The sequence below is a fragment of the Notothenia coriiceps genome, unplaced genomic scaffold, assembly GCF_000735185.1.
Source record: "Notothenia coriiceps isolate Sejong01 unplaced genomic scaffold, NC01 NC01_scaffold00011219, whole genome shotgun sequence".
NCBI classification, from domain to species: domain Eukaryota; kingdom Metazoa; phylum Chordata; class Actinopteri; order Perciformes; family Nototheniidae; genus Notothenia; species Notothenia coriiceps.
The window spans coordinates 48,522-69,237 of record NW_011343920.1 but is presented as its reverse complement, the minus strand read 5'-3'; the positions used below and the strand labels follow the sequence as shown (position 1 = coordinate 69,237).

Genomic DNA, 20,716 nt, shown 5'->3' with positions numbered 1-20,716 from the left:
CTCAGTTTTTTTAGCAGGTTATTGACATGCAGTTTAAAAGAGAGACAGTCATCAAGCCAGATACCAAGGTATTTGTAACAGGTTACCACTTCAAGTTTTTTCCTTGCGTAGTTACAATATCTAAAACAGGCTCTGGTGTCTTTTTAGCTTTTGAAAAGAGCATCACCTTGGTTTTATCCACATTTAAAAGAAGCTTTAGTTCAGAGAGCTGAGTCTGAACAGTGTTAAAAACAACCTGTAATTTAACAACCGCCTCCTTAATGGAGGGACCTGCACAATACATCACGGTATCATCCGCATACAAATGTAAAGTAGCTTCATCCACATTATCACCTAAGTTGTTGATATATATGGAGAATAAAAGTGGACCTAAAACAGAACCTTGAGGAACACCATTAGAAATGTTTAACCACTCAGAAGACAGCCCATCAAAATGAACACATTGGGACCTTTCAGAGAGGTAATTCACAAACCACCCCACTGCATGGCTGGACATGCCAATACTGAGTAGCCTCTGGATATGCCAAACGGAGTAACCTCTGGAAAGGCCAATACAGAGCAGCCTCTGGATATGCCAATACTGAGTAGCCTGGCTGGATATGCCAATACTGAGTAGCCTCTGCTTTAAGATGCGATGATCAACGGTGTCAAACGCTTTGGAAAGGTCAATAAACAGAGCTGCACAACTCTGCTTATTATCTAAAATACTAGTAATGTCATTCACCACTTTCATTGTCGCAGTGATGGTGCTATGTTTCTTCCTGAAGCCTGACTGATGTTTAGACAGGATATCATTTTTACATAAAAACTCCTTTACTTGCTCACTCGCTAGTCGTTCGAGTACTTTAGCCAGAACTGACAATTTAGAGATTGGCCTATAGTTATTTAAAATAGTTGCCTCCCCTCCTTTCAGTAAAGGCAAGATATAAGCAGACTTCCATACTTTTGGAATTGTATTTGTGCTGAGGAAGAGGTTCAAAATGTTTAAAGTTCCTATCTCCCGTTGGAACATTGACTAGAACTGTTCATGTTTAACTTCTTCTTTCCTACCCCTAGACTATTACCATGATAACGGAAAAGAGATGCAAGTTAAGAAGCTTCTGTAATGCGGCCCCTGGAGCCCATCAGTGTTAATATGTCTGAGTATGGATGTCTGCTTTACCACCATAATGTGTTCTCCTCTTCAAGTCCAGGGTGGTCCAGCAGCAAGACGGGGAGAGGAACTTCCACTCCTTCTACCAGGTAACCTTTATGCTGCTGCAAACATGCACTGATGATACTCCATATTAATACCTGAATTGCATTATTTGATGTATTGAATTGGATATGAACTTTGATGTGTTTTCATGACAGTTACTGCGCGGAGGCTCAGATGAGATGCTGGGGTCATTTCATCTACAGAAAGATCCAGCTCTCTATACGTATACCAAAGAGGGAGCTGATACTGCCGTGAGTTTATCACCTTAACATTAGAGATGCACCATACACCAGCACTTCCTTTTAATGTAAAGTCAATTCTAAAAGTTTTAATACAACTGATATTGTGATGGATCCAAGCCAGTGGAAGAACAAACCACTGTTATAATAATGTTTATTAAGACTGCCACTTAGTCATTTTATGATGCAATGTCCCTCTTTCTGTGTGTATGTGTACTGTGTTATTTTGTCTTATTTGCCAATGCCAAAGACACATTTCCATTATATGTAAATTTAAAGGACAATCAAATATTCTGATTCTGAATACTATCATCCTGGCAAATATTATTTATTTCTCAGGACTTTAATTACAATTAAATACTATTTATTTCATGGAAAACTGAAATGTAATTGTAAAACATTGAATTTTGTTTTCTCCAAAACAGCACCTTGGCTTGCAGGTGTCATACATTGCAAGTTGTATTTCTTCTTCACTTATGTGAACGATATCGATGATATGGGTTTCTTTTTATTGTGCTAACTTAGCAACTTGCTGTCCTTTTACCCAGTCTTAGCTGCCGAATGAGAAATCCTTGATTCTATTAGAATTTCAGGCCACTTGTTATAAACTTGACTTCCACTCCTCCAAAAGCCTCATTGCTCCTTAGCTCTCTGAGTTGCATTTAAGGGATTTGAAGATCCTTCAGGATGGCGGAGGCAAGAATTCCCTAGGTCATGGGAGGGAAGACGAAGCATAAGTTAGCATAATACAATTAACCCATGTTGTGTGTTGCTGTGACGTTACTGCCTTTGACGTTGTGTGCTATATTAAACCTTATGGTGGCCCAACTGACAACACATTTGAAGAACAGCAGTTAAGTTAATATTAAACAAACTCAGTTAACTCACACACATTTTAAGAATAAATACATTATTGTACTCTCTGTGGCGCAAATAGCCAAAACCCAGATTGTCCCTTTTGAACTTCAGCTGAATACTATTGACTGTATAATAAACCTATACTTTCCTTCTACAGACCTCCAACAATGACCGCTCGAGCCACAAAGCAGTGATGAGTGCTCTGGAAGCGATTGGCTTCTCACAAGAGGAGATTACTTCCATTTATCAGGTCCTGGCTGCCATACTCTTGTTGGTAAGTTTGAACATGGATTGATAAAATCAAAGAAAGTTAATGCAGATATTCTAGGATTAAAGTAATATGAAAATACAGAAATCATTTTCCTTACCAATGTATATGTCTTAGTTGTTGCTACCATGAGGTCAGTATATAAGATTCTGGATCTATCATGAGCTGTAATGGTGTGTTCTTCAGGGTAATGTGCAGTTTGAGAGCGATGGAGAGAGCGTCCAGATCGTGGGACTGGAAGCTGTTAACCACATCTCTGAGCTGATAGCCTCAGACGTGGACAGCGTCTGTAAAGGCCTGCTGTTCCGCACCGTGGCCACCGGGGGGGGCGAGGTCATCGAGAAGGGACACACGGAGCAGGACGCCTGCTTCGGATGTAGCGCTTTCGCCAAGGTGCGTATATAATGCCTTGTGTGTTAATTTACAGTGAATCAGCAAACATTTTTGCATCACTTCATGTCACCATCGCTAAGCTCATAGTGGCTAATGTTCCCCGTGATGACTTTTAGTCCTCTTGTTTAGCCACTTGTTAGCAATCGCCATTTTTAAGCCATTGATTTTAAGATGAAGGAGCCCAGAATTGCAAAAATGTTGACTCATTAGGCATATATTTCTGTACCACACTACACAGATAGATTCAATGTGGGGTAGGTACATTTGAGAAACCGGCTCGAGATACACTTTTTGTTATATTCCGTGGAATGCTCTTAACACTCCGATACCAATGAATATCTGAAGTGCTTTGACAAAAAATCCATAATAAAAATATCATCTGTGGAAGCCGTAGTGGGGCTCTGTAAGGAAGTGGCAGATTTTTTCCGGCTGTGTATTTTCAAATTCTAGCGCTCTCGAGCTGGTTTCTCCAAAATTACCTACCCCACCTTTAAACGTTTTAAAGCTTCTCCGGGACAGGAAAATGTATATTAACATCATCACTGTGTCAAGATTTCCTTTTATTTAATTTTCAAAGTTGTCAAATTATTTAAATCTCCGGCTCTGTTAAACCCTCTCTTATTTCCCCGCTCTATAGGCTTTATATGAGAGACTCTTCGGCTGGATTGTAAACCGTATCAACAGCGTCATTGAAGTAAAAGACTACAACCCAGTGCTTCATGGGAAAAACACAGTCATTGGCGTGCTGGATATCTACGGCTTTGAGATCTTTGACAACAACAGGTTGGTGTTGTCTTGTCATATGAAAGAAGGGGTATACTGAAAAAGACAAGCACAGATTTGAAAAACAAGTGCAGTATTCTACCAGTGCAGTCAGATGAAAACACGTAATGTGATTTATTGAAACAAGAAAAAAGGGGCTGTTGAGATAATAAAGGATATCTGGATGCTAGAAAAGTGACACATTTCTCAAAATAAGTAGAAAAACACATATTTGATATATGGCTTTGGGGATTAATATTGTGATGTCAGGAGTGTTTGTAGAGTTGTTGTTGTTGTTTTTGTTGTTGATGCTGTTGCTCATGTTTCTGTTCCTCTGTTGCTGGACAGTTTTGAACAGTTCTGCATCAACTACTGCAACGAGAAGCTGCAGCAGCTCTTCATCGAGCTGATCCTCAGACAGGAGCAGGGAGAATACCAGAGAGAGGGCATCACCTGGCAACACGTGAGAAACACACACACACACACACACACACACACACACACACACACACACACACACACACACACACACACACATACATACATACATACATACATACATACATACATACATACATACATACATACATACATACATACATACATACATACATACATACATACATATACACACACACACTCTTACACCTCACCTTACAGCACTTACAGCCTAAGTGAGCCAGCATCCACTTGACCAAAACTAGATTATTCATAAGTTTCATGAAGAATTTCCCTCTTGCTTACTGCTCATTCACAGATTGATTACTTCAACAACCAGATCATTGTGGATCTGGTGGAGCAGCCCCACAAAGGCATCATCTCCATTCTGGACGAAGCGTGCCTCACTGTTGGTAAAGTCACCGATACGGTCTGCCTCGAGAGCATGGACACCAAGCTGGCCCAGCACCCCCACTACACCTCCCGCAAGGTGAGACACATCCCAACACCATCAGCCCGGATATATCTCTGCATCTCGTATCGATATTCAGAAGAGCTTTTTAGAAAGACATTCTCTACCTACATTATTAGATGCATGAGACTGAAATGTTGGGATTTCTAAAAAGAGTGGTTGTAACTTTACTTAGCAGGAAGTTGAGATATATTGATGACATATCCTCCTTAGACTCAAATGGAGGAAATCAAGAGGCTTTGAAGATAGATGTGCCAAAGAGAAACATTGAAGTCGTATTTCAGTATTTTTTCTCCATGAATGAATGTGTGCTTTCGTTTAATTTGTATGTTAAAGTTAACAGAGAAAAAACAACCAGTATTTAAATGTACTATAATGCAGCTGCAATTTTGCGTTGCAGTCAGTAGAGAGCAGAGTTTCTTTATTTCTTTGCATTACGAGAGATCATAACAAGTTATTCCAACAGCAGGGGCACTAAAGCTGTAATTCCCTCCTCTGAAAGCTGTACACTGTGAATGTTTGTAATATTGTATATATTATTTACAGTGTCCCCTTCTCATTTCTAGCTCAGCCCTACTGACAAAACCATGGACTTCCAGAAACAGTTCCGTATTCGCCACTATGCAGGAGATGTCACGTGAGTCTCTCACATGTTCACATTGGTCTGCTTCGGCCTCGGGCCAGTCTGTGGCTGGAAGAGTGACAGGGTGTTTTTCAGAGTTCATAAGTATAAGCTAAACAATCCTATTAGAGGTCAGTTTGAGACACTGGCAGCTGTGAGGGAATTCATAGGGTCATTCCAGTGGAGGTGTTAGCGCTAGACTGAAAGTGACAGCTTTACTGATCAGAAGTTATTGTAAATTCCCATATTAACAACAAATATAAAAATAGAGCTCCTCAGTGAGCTTCATGACATGAAAATCCCTTTTTTTATTCTGGATTGTGGGTTATGATTATTAGCCATCATTTCAAAACAAGGCTGGATAATATGGAGAAAATCAATATCACGATATGTTTGATGAGAACCTCACTATCATTATCAAGGACAATATTGTTGTGTTGACTATTTGTGCTTTAAAAAAATAAATAATCATCTGTAATTTGGATATAATATCTCACAGGGGTGGCGGGTACTGTTGGCTAGGGAAGGCTAAGCCTTCCCAAATATTTGTGTCACTGCATCCTGGTAAAATAAAAATATAATGTATAATGTTTGTGTCTTTGACATTAGCGCTGCTATGCAGCCACCTGTGCCATGTAGGCCTACCACGAAGCCAGTTCAACATATCCTGGATATGTTTGAGTTATCTAAACTAACCCTAAGAAACGAGATCTAGCTAAGCGGTCATACGACGCTGGTTATCAAGTCGGTAAATCAAGCCAGGGTTTCTCTCTGCAGCTGAGAGCGCGTTCACGTGAAAGGGGCGGGGTTAGCAACATTTGACCAATCACAAACATGGGAGCATCCTGGTAAAATAAAAATATAGCGGCAGCGTCATAACTTCATTATTGAAAAGTAACTAATATTAGACAAATATGCACTTTAAAATCCATGATTTACACATATATCCAGGATTACAAGCCACATTAGTTGCCACCTGCAAGGTGAATATAGACAACAACTGTTAAAATAAATAAACTACAGAGTGTTTGAATGCGTAGAACAGTTTTATGATATCACTCCCCCATCTAAGACACGAGTGGATCTGACTTTAATTACATTTGAGTTGAGTGTTTCGTCAACCTAATGTGTTGCTTAAAATAATACTTCTGCATACAGTATGTTACACTGTAAGTGTTGCACGGCCAGATACGCCTCGAGAAGCTGACTCGGATAAGGAAATATATGATCTGATTGAATGTGATATGAATGATAAGTGCAACACGTCGGCGTCTTCTCTGCATACGGCAGTTTAAACTGTATTTCCTTTATCCTGTGATATGACTTGATAGATTTAAACTCCGCACACTAAGCTCTGATTTGTCAGCAGGCGGTGCTTTCACTGAGTTGATCTCTTTTCTATAGACGCCGGAGGCGGGCAGCGTCAGGTAAAAAAATTTGATTTAGCCTTCGCCGCCTATGAATATAATGATGATGGAACAGCTAGAAAATGTTGGTTAATTCACAGAAGTGCATCATTTGAATGAAAAGCAGCCTATAAAACCTAGAAAAATACACTTCTTATGTCATGTTAGGGTATAATGATACTAAAAACCTAAGCAGTATCCAGTCCTATATCACAATATCCATATAATATCAATATATTGCCCAGCCCTACGATGAGAGAGGGTAACGATGGTTCATGCTCCTGTTGAAGCCACAAGTTTTTATGGGATCAACTTTGTTTAAGAAAAATAGTCTTGTAAGTTTGCCTTATACCTTAAAAGCCAACGTTATGACTTATCAGTATAAGTTTAGGATGTCATCCGGTTGTATACGTGTTTATTTAAGGCATTATATGTACTGTACAATCCACCCATGTAAAAACACATTTAAAAACAGTTCACCCGCATACTCAGTGCATCCACTGACCTGCACAGCCAGCACACGGATACAAATGTATTGATGATCAACACACATGGCATTTTAGAGGCGTGATGCTGTCATGAAAGAAAAAACTGTGGTTAACACAAGCTGAAGAGATTTTCATAAATGACATCAGTAAATACCCCAATGGTGAATGTCCAAAGCTTCTGTGTGTCATAGAAACAGCGGTGGCAAAATGAGACTACTACCCTCGTCCTGAAGTCAATTGTTTTTTTTAAAGAGCTTTTGGTTAGATATGGTTAAGCTTAGGACACTTTGAGTTTTAGGTGTTTAAAAAATGGTAGTTGCTAAGAAGTGGCTAATGAGACTACTGAACATCGTCACACTGGATGCCTTTAGCATAGCAGTTGTGATGTGCGACTTTGATGTAGTTCCTTTATAGCCTAATGTCAGCTTTTTACTTCTGGTGATTGTACCAAAAATGGCGTTAATATGTGGAGATGATCCTTGCTCTGCTAACATCCAGGGCTACAATAATACGTTATCACTGCACCACTCTATTGCAGCTTTGATTTGTAACATTTCTTATTTTATGACTCATTCTTTGTTTTCATTATTCCCTTTATTCTATGGCTGGTGACACTTTGACGGATTTCCTACGTCTTCTGACACATCTTCTTGTTAAAAGAAAGATCTGATCCAAGCTATGATGCAAATGTCAGATCGAATGACCATGATCATTTGCTGATATTCCCAACCACACCAGAAGCATGTGTCAGATTAGACATACAAATTCTAATTTCAAGCATTTTCATTTATAAAGATCCTTTCTGTGAATATCTTTGCCTTTGTGAGATTTGGTAGGGGATTTGAAAAAAGACAGAGCCACTTCAACAGAATTCATGGGCTTGATTATATCTTGAAAGAAATGAATTCAGTACATGCATTTAAAGGCTTTGAGACGGCTTTGGCTCTGAGAGATGTAGCTGCTGCAGTAATCAAGGAGTAGGGTTTGTGACTCGGGGAAATCCAGGCTAACACCACATCGTACACACAAAACACAGAGCAACTTCATCCAAGCTCAAAACGACTTTCACAGGCAATTACTGCACTGTGATTGTCCTCCATAACTGCTCTCCCCTTGTCAAAGTTCAGTAGTATTCAGACCCTTTGCATGTAGGTATATGTACCGTAATTTTCGGACTATAAGCCGCACCTGAATATAAGCCGCAGCAGCGGCATACCACTCTCGGTTCCACTTTTACTCTTGCGCGCTACCTGTCTCACTCTTTTCCGGCCTCCAGCTTTTCCTGCTGGAACCCGCCGCTGAAAGGTGGGGGTCCGCGGACCGGCCATAGAGCCCATAGAGTTAAAGGTGTTGGCCGTTAGCTGTAACAATCCATAGATTAGCCGCACCGTTATATAAACCGCAGCGTCGAAAAATAGGGAAAAAGTCGCGGTTTATAGTCCGAAAATTACGGTATATTAAAATGTCGGAAAACGACTGGATCTATGTTATACATTGCAGTGCTTACATTATACCAAAAAGAGAAATCTGTGTGTTTTATTTAGTAGCTTGTAATTTCTCTCCCCTTTGAACATGTGTTTGTCATCATACATTTAGTTTTTCTATCCAGCTTCAAGCCCCTTTTTTTCCCAATACACCTTCTTTTTTTCTATTTTAGACCTTTCTACCTTGAACATTAGCTACTCGATCACTCAAACAGCTTGGGAGAAAATCTGATTTGATATTTTGGTGTAGAGGTTTGAATCACCTTGTTTTGAAGGAAAGTAGACCTCTGCAGATAATTACGCTTCCAGTACAAAACCCCCTGAATGATGAACAAAAAATCATTACTAGTGGAATCTGACTGCAATGATGGTTAGGTTGGGAAGTGGTGTAATGTAGCAAAGTACTTTGACTCAAGAACTGTACTTAAATACAAATTGTATTTGTCTTTTCATGCTACTTTCGACCTCTACTTCACTACAACTCAAAGGAAAGTATTGTACTTCAGTACATTTATCTCACAGCTTACATTTGTTTTTACAAACCAAACAATCCACGATTAGTTATTAGGTCATAATGATCAACACATCCCCAGATACAGCCAGTACATCCCATTTTAACACTAATGCACAAATAATACATATATCATAATATAACAGTAACAGGGGTCATTTTTTTATTGAGTACTTTTTCTTTTAAGACAAAAATCCCGATTGTACTTACATATCCGATATAAATTCCCACATATTTTCATAGTTTTCAATAAGTACTTTTACTGAAGTGAAGCATCTGGATACTCCACCACTGTTTTGGGTCATTAACCCCTTATAATGCATCATATTTTAAAAGCTCCTCATGTGTTTCTATTTAAAGTATATACGTAAGAATGCTTAAACCTTGATTCAGTGATGTTTATTTAATGTTTTAGAAAACACATAAGTACAGCACAGTACTAACAGTGGTTACGCTGCGTCAAAGTGTGTCAGACCTGCAGTGTGCTGACAGATGGCGGCTCCCGTCCCCCTGCCTCACGTCTCGCCACGTACGTCGCTTCCTGGTGGCTCCGGCCCCCCGTCATCCCCTGTCTCATGCCCCCGCATCCGAGTCCACTCTGGTTAAATAAACGCTCATCCTTCAGGCCCCACCCTCCCCTCTCACAACACCACTATCCCCAGCTTTGACCTACTTCGCTCCCTCCTCCTTCCCTTCTCCACTTTCTTCCCTCCTGCCTCTGTACTGCAACCCTCACCTGACTCTCTTTGTCGTCCACATTTTAAATCCCTGCAGTATTCCAACCTGCACATGCAGCACTTTCATCAGCCATACGATATATATCATATTCCCTCACTGCACAACTTTATATACCGAGAAATCTCACATCTTTGTTGCCTGGATCTCTCTGTGACTATGTGAACAATCATGTTCTAATCTCTCTATTTTAGATTAGGATCATTTAAGTATTCTATTTGGAAAGCATCACTTTTTCAGTTAAGACAGAAGGATCTGTCTATAATATAAAGGTTTTATGAGCGCTCTTTGGACATGTATACTGTGCAGTAAGAGTATACAGTATGTCTTATGAGGTTTCCCTGCAGTTTGCAACACACTATTGCCTGTTTACGTTAATCCAATCACACACGGGTGCATGTGTGCCGGAATATCAGAGGAATATTCATTTGTATTAACCATGTGTACAGCTTATAGGAATGTGTTCCCAGAAAAAGGGATATTGCATGCATGTGTCAGCTCTCTTTACCCTTGTACACCACAGTCCTCTCTTTCCAACAGCCCTTGACCTTCATACATTAATATACTTTCCTCTAAATCATGCTCCTGTCTCTGGAGAGCAGCTGCCTTCATCTGTCCTCTCCCGTCCTGTCCTCTCCTGTCCTGTCCTTGTAAATGTGCACTGTGGCTTGTTTTTCTGTTGTTCTGACTTCTTTCTCTCCTCCTTTCACACTCTGTCTCTCTGCGGCAAGCTTCCCGGGATTTGGTCAGGTGGTGTGGCCGCCCGTGAACCCAGGGAACACATCTGTTACAGCCAGGACCTCGCTTCTCTGCCTCCAGATGTGAGAGTCGAGGACACAGTCACAGTCAGGGCCATGCAGGACACAAATAACATGCTGTGTGTCTGTTTGTTTAGAGGGAGGGATGCTGAGACAAACAAGTGTGTGGATCAGTGTGAACTACTGTAGTCAGTACAGTACCGTACTCAAGTACAGTTTACCTGGGGCTGAGCAGTGAAGACTTTGGAAGAGCAAAAAGATTGCAATTCATCAAAAGGCTTTACATTTGGCTTCTAACAATCCTGTACTTATTCTTCATTCTAACAGGAACTGTATTCGTTATAGGGTATTTTTTTGCTTATCATTATGAAGTAAATGTTGATCGCACCATGTAATTGCTGTAGAGTAATGACACCAACTGGGATTAAATTGGATCCCTATACGCCTCGCTTTCACTTTGCCATTCTTTCCGCCACGGTACTATCTCCCGGGAAAAAAACTTGTTTTAAAGTCGTGAACAACAAAATGCAGTGTGTCCTGTGCAGTGTTGCCAACTCTTTTCTATCATCACTCCCACACTCTCATCTGAGTATTGGGAATGTCATCGCAAGTTTATTTGCATAAAGCTTTATGGTGGTGTTGTTGCAGCAGCGAGGGAGGGACTGCTAAGAGGAGAGCAAGAGACCCTGTGCAGAAGAGCCATAGACTGCAAATACTCTGAGAAGCACTGGGAACCTAGTTCGCTTCTGTAACATAGCGACATCACTATGTAACACTTGTGCTTCTATTGGCTAGTGCTCCACCACATTGTATGTGATAGACTAAGTGGCGACACATCTCTCAGCGGTTGACCAATCACAACAGAGCCAGCCAGCTAACCAATCAGAGCAGACTGGGCTCTGGTTTCAGACAGAGGGTGAAAAGAGGTGCTGCAGCACAGGCAGTATGAGAAAAATAAAGAGCTTTTTGAACATTAAAGCATGGAGACATGTCACAGGAGAGACACTACATACTGATATGAACCTGAAAATGAAGAAAATAGGGCCCCTTTTTAAAAATAAAGTCCCCCCCAAAAAATACATTTGTGTAGCAGAACTTGTTTTCTTCTTTTCCTTCTTCATCATCCACACTGTAAGTTGTTGTTACATTGTGAGCAACTGATGAGAGGGTACAAGTTTATTTGAGGCAACACTACAGCAGCCTTTTATCCCTGAGACTGGACGGCTTATATAACTGTTACAGTGCGCCAGTGACCCCCTGCTGATGCCTCACTAAAACCAACTGAGCAGTTAAAAGAAAAGACACACAGATTAGTTCGTAGTTAGTTTTTTCCTCTAAAACGTGAGCCGTGGGGGAACATTTGACCGTGTTCCTAATTTGTAAATCGTCTAAGCGTCACGAGTGTTGCTATAATCCTCCAGCCTGAGGACGTTGAATCATTTGTAGCAGAGAGTGGAGTACTGAATATGACCCTTTAATGACTGTTGCTTAAACTTGGCTGGTTTCTGTCTGATATGCTTTCAAATGTAACATCTTATTCTGACCTCTTCACTTCAAGTGCGTTTTCAGTGATGCTCCCCTCTTCCTTTTTTTAACTCTCACATTCTCCCCCTATATCTATTACAGATATTCCGTCGAGGGCTTTTTGGACAAAAACAAGGACCTGCTTTTCCAAGATTTCAAGCGTCTCATGTACAACAGGTGCCAAACATCACGACGCTCTTGACAGTTCAGTTAACTGGGTTCAGTGTATCACTTGCCATCACTACTCTGCTACAAAGTTAATGACGTCCTATCTTCTTTTTTGCCCCATTGTTTTTGCTCCCCTTTCTCTGTCTGTCGTAGTGCCAACCCAGTCATGAAGGAGATGTGGCCAGATGGTCAGCTGAGCATCACAGAGGTCACAAAGCGACCTCTGACCGCAGCCACACTCTTCAAGAACTCCATTGTGGCCTTGGTGGATAAACTGGGCTGCAAGGTCAGTGATTTCAGCTTAAGATTGACTTTCTGTTCTCTTTCGTTTCACCCTCAAGGGAAGCTGTGGTTGGCATTTGCCTTATTTAGACGGATTGAAGATACCTAATTCTGACAAGTTTAAAGTAGAGCCAAGTATCTCTATAAAGACAGCAGTAATTATGGAATTTGTGAAGTTGAGAAAAAAGCTTTAAAGTTTTCAGGCTGGCAGGGAAACTGTGCTTCAGATAACATTTGTAATGCCACCATGTTGTGCCCATTAGACTAATTTATTTTGTATATGGCCTACATAATAAATATCTAATATCATAATATATTTTAAAAAAATGAATCTGCTTTGTTTAAACTATTTACAGTCTATAGTTTTGGGAATTTAGGAATTAAATCAATCTCTTTTAATCAATGACTCTTGTCTGATTATGTTTATTGAAATCCAATTAATACAAAAACATTTTTAATACATTTAAATGAAAGTATTGCTAGGCTAGTTAGCTTGGCAACCATTTGTTCTCGGTCCACTCATGCCTGATTTACTACTGCAAAATGTATTTATATAAATGAACTACCAAGATTAAAATTAATAATTTGAAGATACAGACAACTAACTAACTAACTAACTAATAGTTGTAGCTTTAGCTATGACTGTCTCACCAGCTAGCTAACATTTGATGAAGTTAATCAACTATAGCAGAAGTTTTCGTAATTTTTTTGTCTTTTATGACTGCTTCATAAAGTTCTGTGGATTCATAAATTCAAAATTGTTTTACATTGTTGTATTTGAGCTAAGAAAAAATTGTTTTCTAACTTTAAGCTAACCACAGCTATTTCATCAGCTAGCTAACATTTGATATAGTTGTCATGTTGAGTTGTTTATTAGGCTACACACCAGAGGTGTCGAGTCAGACTCGAGTCGCATATTTTTGGACTTGAGACTTGCTTGACCTCGACTTGGTATTCATGACTTGATACTTGACTTGACTTGAGACAGATGACTCGAAAGGACTTTTTAAAATTAAATATTTGCATTTGTTTTTGTATTGTACAAAGAAAGGGCAATGAAAACAAATATATACTGTATCTCGTTCGCACAAGAAAGTTACCAGAGCGCCAAGTAGGATGTGGAGCACACAGGAGACGGGTGTTTCATTGCAGACTGTAATGTTTATGTTGGGAAATGGCAGTCCATACATTATTTTAGATATATTTTGAACTCGGACCATCATTCACTTCATGAAATGTATAATAATGTATATAACCCAATTTGTGTTCTTTGAAATTGAAAAGGATATTGCATTGTGTGTGTTACTTTCATTGCAGTTGTATATGTCTTAAGTGTAATTTGGCTTGGCTTCCTATTTTTTATGGACATGCTTTTATTTAACGTAACGGAGATTAATGGAGAAAAAGTAATATCTACATATAAATACGGGGAAAGTAAACGATAACGTTTATGGTTAAGTGTTAGCACCCCCCAAAGAGGCACAAGCTCTTATGTTAATATTGGAGATTTCAATAAATCCAAAACAAAAAACAAAGACAAAAAAAAACTAATATCCGAATAACGAAATTGAAACCCGAATAGTACTCCAACGAACGAATATTCGGATATTCAGAATTTTGTAAGACTTGACTTGTGACTTGCTTGACCTGCGCAATGACTTGACTTGACTTGCTTGACTCTCACCACAGTGACTTGGGACTTGCTGGAGACTTGTAGGTTAAGACTTGAGACGTGCTCATGACTTGCACATCTAAGATACTCCCACCTCTGCTACACACCCAGTTACTGTGGTTTGACTTATTTTCCAGCTTTGTTTTGTAGCAACTACACATTTTGTTGTTTGACCTGGTGAAAAAATGTGGTAGTTGCTGGGGCTGAGTAGTGAAAACATGTGTAAGACCCAACATTGCAGTTATTCGATAGGCCACTTAAGGCTTGCTCCAAAATGGAGATAATGTCTATAAACCCCCATGGTAAAAGGCCCAACTTTACAGCGGAAAACTACTTTTCTGGTGATGACCAGAAGCTGCATTTTGAGCTCCTTGAGTCACAACGCCTCTTCAGAAACCAATTGGTGACTTCACGGAGACTTTGCCAAATTGTATACATTCTATGGGTAAAACAGAGCTTCAAAAGTCAGAACCAAATCTCAGACAATTTCATTCTTGATAGGTACTGTAGGTTTTATGTTGTGATATCTTATCTTGATATGTGGAGTTTTTGGTGTTGAGCGTAGATCTCCTCCCAAGTTTACACTGCTGTCATCTTCAGGAGTTTACACTGCTGTCATCTTCAGGAAGATGCTCTGCACCAGTTTCCCTGTTCTGCTCTCTAAAGCCTGTGTGAGTCACGCGCTATTCTGAGGCTGCCAATGTGTGATGTCTCTTCTGGGAGGACGGCCTGTCACTGTGAATGACAAAAAATAAAGCGAGAGGCAGTATGCAGCCGTCCAGCAGGAACATGTATACAGAGCAGCGTGCTGTTTTTGGTGTCAGGGAGTAACAGTTTTTGTAGGGCGCTTGTCCTCATCCTGTCAGGCTGCCTGTGGAGTTGACATGTTGGTGAGGGGGAGGTGGTGCTGCTTCACAAAATGTGCTGCTCCCCTCACCTGGCCTCATCTCCCTGACTGAAGTCTGACATTTCCTGCTGTTATTTTGGGGCGGCCTGCTGTCAGGATGCTGTAACGTCTGGTCTCGGTGGGGGCCGTGGCAGGGGTCAAATGGAAACTCCCCTGGCAACCTTCAGGCCACGATGAAAGAGCGGATGTTTTCCTCATCTGCCAAACAGAAGCACCTGTGCCCATTCTGCCCACCCCATCTGCTCCCATTAACTGAGTCCTCTTCTCTATCTCTGCCAAAACAAGTTGAAACTGGGGGCACCGAGGCGCATGCATCTTTGTCATGATGAACGTTAGTGCCGGGGAGCAGAAAGTGGTCACTTTATCCCAACTTCTTCATCTTTCATCGACCTTGACACACAGTCCCTTTCCCTAAAAGATCCCTGACAAGGTGCAGGCGTGCGGCGGTTACCCCACACTGAAGGCTCTATCGTTTTCAAGGTTTATATTGGCAGTTAGATGTGCTGTTAATCAGTAGATGTGCTGGATGTGTTATGAGGCTCAGCTGCTCACTGTAGCCTCTGTAGAAATATTCTGCGAGTCTGATTAAGGTCAGTGAACTCAGCTTTACAGTTTTGCAACTCGGCTGTGGCTCTGTGCTAGTCAGTGTAGTTTATTTATTCGCACAGTGATTAACCTAGCAGTGATACAAAATGATAAAAACAATCAACAAGTTTGTGCAGGCGATAAAACAAGAGTGTTGAGAAAAAAGTGTTTTAATGATTTTATTGTAAAGGATCATTTTCAAAGAATCAAAACATGGCATTGCCATCCATTTTCCATATTTACAGACATGATGTAAAAGACACAAGAATTAAAAAATAATAATACAAATTAAACGAAAATAATCTAATAAAATATGAATATATATTTTGGAAAATAAATACATACACAAACAAATTAAAATAAAATAACAACCAAACGGATTGCTTTAAAATACAGGGGAATTTGACTGCGGTATTACAGTATATCTTTCTGTACATTTTTGCTCAAGCTAGTTGCAGTAATGTGATGCTGGTAAGTTTTACAGTAAATAAAACCAAGCAGTTTATCATGCTCTCCTCAGTGCTGCAGCAAAACAACATGGGATCAAAGCTGAGGATTGACCTCCATCTCTTCTGTCTTGTCCTCCAGGAGCCCTACTACGTGCGGTGCATCAAGCCCAACGAGATGAAGTCTCAGGTGCTGTTTGACGACGCTCGCTGCCAGCACCAGGTGGCCTACCTGGGCCTGATGGAGAATGTGATGGTGCGCAGAGCGGGCTTCGCCTACAGGCAGCATTACGCTCGCGTCCTGCAGCGGTCAGTGATGCTCTTTTACTCCATAAAGATAGTCCTGTGCTTTCTGGTTTACTACAGCAGCTCAGTGTAACACCAGGGATGGTACATGTACCAAACTATCCAGTACTCCTTGTTACTATGATGGAATTTTACTTCGTAAAAGTGTTTTGTACCGCATGCATATTGTCAATTTGGTCTTTGTGAGTAATTGTATCAAACCTTGCAAATCTCCATACCAGAAATTGTAAAACTGTTTCTAACAGCTTAGAAGCTCTACCCCTGGATGATACATACATGTATATCAACAGGTGAGCCTTTAACTTAAACAACTCAGAAGACTTTTACAGATACATTAAAAACCTTTCAGTTACAGTAACAATAGTTCTACTTTCATATTTATAGAACAACACTGTGGTCATCTTACTGTAAGCCCTAATTTTCCTCTTTCTTCTTTTTCAGGTATAAAATGACGTGCGAGTACACCTGGCCGAACCACCTGATGGCGTCGGACAGAGAGGCGGTGGAGGCCATCATCACCCAGCACGGTTTCCAGGACGACGTGGCGTACGGACACACCAAGCTGTTTGTGCGCTCGCCTCGCTCTCTCTACACTCTGGAGCAGGAGAGAGCCGCCCTCATCCCCATCCTGGTGCTTTTCCTGCAGAAGGTCGGCCATATTAGTTTTGTATACATTTTATATTATATTTAGATTTTATTTCAAACATTTCATATTTATTCATTTTATTTATAGATACAGCAAATATACTACTATATTAGTTGTATATTTTCCAAAAAGAAGTAGGAAAAACTTCTATCAATTTTTCTTGTATTTGATCAAACTAAAAACAAACCCACTATGCAGGCTAACTTAGATGTTTTATTTGTGACTGATAGCTCACCACTTGGTAAATGACAATAAAACAATATTTTGTTTATTATTTTTCATTATTTTCATTTCCCTTTTATAATGATACCATACATTTGAACCTTTCTTCCCACTTCCATTCCATTTTGGAATTAGTAATTTAAAGCTGCTACTTTAAATGCCTTACATTTCATTTTCTCGCTATACTTTTATCCATAAATGTACTTATTTGACTATAAAAGACCGATATTATGCATTAGTTCTCCTCTTTTCCTATCCTTGAAAATACAAATTCATTATAAATGATGCTTACTATCTCTTTGATATAAGATTTTTATTTGAGAAATAATCGTTTTTTTCCTCTGTACATGACCTGACATGCTATGAGGTCAGTCCAATTATTTTTGTATGTTCGCATCAGCGATGCTTTTAGTATATTCTTCCTCAGCCTCAAAACAATTTGTAATGTCATATCTCTACATTATGCATTCATTAGAATGGATGAATCTGACATTCCTATTATTGACAGAGAGCACCACTGTAAAGTCACAAGCAGCTCATCATGTGACCGAGTTCATCATCCATAGCGTTTCTTCTTTACTTTCAAACGCACTTCTCTGTGTCTCAAAGCCTCATCAATATGTGGCTTCTGGTTATGCTTGACTGAAATTCCAGCTCCAATTTAAATTTCCTGTAGCAATAATTATGATAATTAATGAGATCCAGACATTATAGTCAATTAGTTCACTTGCTCAATGAAACTCCCACTCCTTTCTCTTTCACATGACCTACTTTGATGTCTTTTCAGAGAAGTGTGGCTCTATAACTGGAGCAAGAGCTCAGTGGGACTCTCTCGTCCCTCCTCTCCTGATTCTGTCATTAACACGTCCCTCTTTTTTTTCTAAAACTCTAAAAGGTGTGGCGAGGGGCTCTGGCTCGCAGGAGGTGCCGGCGAATGAGGGCTATCTACGCCATCATGGGCTGCTTTAAGCGCTACAAGGTGAAAGCCCACTTCTGGGAGGTGGAGAGGAGGTTCACCAATGTGCGCACCATGGCCGACTACGGGAGGAGCGTGGAGTGGCCAACCCCGCCCGTAGCGCTGTCCCAGTTCCACAACAACACCGTCATGCTGCACCGCAGGTCAGATCACACTCAATACAGCTCACACAGCATCTCAATCAGGAGGGACTTCATTTAAGAGTGACAATTAATGTATAGACATGTTGCACATTAGAATCAAGTGTGAGAGTCTTTGGAGATTAGAGTCCGTCGCTAATAATGAACTAATTATTACGGGGTATAGAAGCCTTGCGACAGGACGGAGTCTAGACACCGCCGGTGGATGAAAAGATGAAGAAAAACCCTGAAAACACTTTTTATCATCTAGTGCAGTGGTTCCCAAACTTTTTCTGTCAGGCTCCCCCCCTTTGGAGAAAAAAAAAAGTCGGGCCCCCCCCAACACAAATAGTCAGGCTCAGTGGCGGCGCCAGAGATTTATTTTGGGGGTGCTGTGGGGTAGCTTGACGTTTCATAGAGGGTGCTCAAACATTTAGGGTTTCCCATTAATGTACCGGTCGGTACAGTGGAATGTTCTACTGCAACAATCCCCACACACACACACACAGTGTACCCGCGACTGTTACAATGAAGGCTCGGTAATCAGCTCACGGCATATAGGTGTAAGCAGGGGTAAAGTGCTATTTTTATAGGTGGTGTGTGGACCTCACATAGGGGGGTCCGGGGGGATGCTCCCCCGGGAAGATTTATTTTTAAATATTGAAGTTAAAAGCATCAATCTGGTGCACTTTGAGAGCAACATGAAGAGATCTATGGATACATCTCTCAACACCCATATGAAAGAGAACTGTTAGCAGATTTACTTTTTCTTTATGGATATTTTAGAAATCACCCTTTTAAACTTTATTCTTGTTTTACTGCCATATAGTATTTCATACCTGTTTTTCATTTATTCTCATGTTTTTTTATAACTATAATGATCATATAAACGTGTGCCTCGTTTGCCTTTGAGACACACTGAGATAACACTGAGAGAGTCCTTTAGCTCACTGAGCCTCTCAGTCTGACAGGAGAGGACTCTCCTCCACTTTGTTGTTGAAAAAACTCCTTATATCCGTTAGCGTAGCTCTCTAGCACCAGAAGCTAACAACAACGATCTCCGGTACCGGTGCTCTCTCTCTCTCTCTTGCTCGCGCACGCACAAAAAATGGCTCGTTCCACACACACACACAGAGCCGAGCTTTAATGAAACACAGAGACCCAGACGTAATAGTGATCACCACTGATCTAGATAAAATATACAAAATGCAACTTGTTCATTAGTAAACCCAAGAGGTACTGGTAGGCAGGTTTTGTTACTTTTGGACAGAGTCAGGCTAACTGTTTCCTTCCACCTTATAGCTTCATGTTGACCAAACAGACCAAGAGTGCCATACATTTTCTCATCTACTTGTAAAACAATCATTTAACCAGGGCAGAACTTCATCATTATTTTGCTTACCTATTCATCTGCTGATTATTTTCAAGATGAATAATTTGGTCAATGAAATTGAAAGTTCCAAGGTAATGTCTTGACATTTCTTATTTTCTCAGTCCAAAACCTAAATATTTCCACTTTTATATGATAAAATACTGAAAACCTTTTTTTGTGCCATATTTGTGTGGAAATGACTTTAACTATTAATCGGCTATCATTTCTATACTGATTTCGCACGTTAGTTATTTTAGTTATTTGATTCTGTCCAAACAGCTTCTGTAGCCTACTCATATCTACACAGTTTATACTCATAAATACTGTTCATACTGTATTCTGTATATCTATATACTTATATTATACTATACTTAACACTGTAGTTTACTGTTTCTTTTGCACATTTTGGTTGGATGCTAATTGCCTTTGGTTGTCTCAGTACTTGTACTCTGTGCAATGACAATAACGTTGAATCTAAACCAAAACAAAGTTGGCCTAGTCTTCTAATGGTTGCAGAATAACTTGAATGAGTAACACAGTCTAATCTTGAAGCTTTTCCTCCTACTGTATGGTCCTCAGTTGCACCTTTGATGTTTATTCCACCCAGCTGACCCTCTGTGTTGTTGCCACCCCATGTTGTCAGGTGGTGGGCGAGGCAGATCGTGAAGAACATCCCCCCGTCTGACATGCTGGAGGTCCGGGCCAAAGTGGCAGCTCTGACTGCACTGAGCGGAGAGAGGAAGGACTGGGGGTTCAGCAGAGCCTGGGAGAGGGACTACCTGGCCAACGTAAGGAACACACATGATCAGTCAGGGTACTCTTAAGGTCAATGCTCTGCAACACATCATGTTAAAACAGC

At 40.4% G+C, this 20,716-nt stretch overlaps 1 protein-coding gene across 1 annotated transcript; it reads left to right on the top strand.

The window, feature by feature from the left end:
• Positions 1-1,173: 1,173 nt before the first annotated feature.
• Positions 1,174-20,681, top strand: myo1g (myosin IG; the record flags this gene model as incomplete). The annotated part of the gene is made up of 14 exons (XM_010772484.1): positions 1,174-1,242; positions 1,354-1,449; positions 2,453-2,569; positions 2,750-2,956; positions 3,594-3,739; positions 4,067-4,181; positions 4,476-4,646; positions 5,195-5,265; positions 12,259-12,333; positions 12,478-12,610; positions 16,359-16,525; positions 16,964-17,171; positions 18,286-18,509; positions 20,501-20,681. Coding segments are annotated over 14 exons (1,980 nt in total), but the record flags the coding sequence as incomplete, so codon positions are not given.
• Positions 20,682-20,716: the final 35 nt, after the last annotated feature.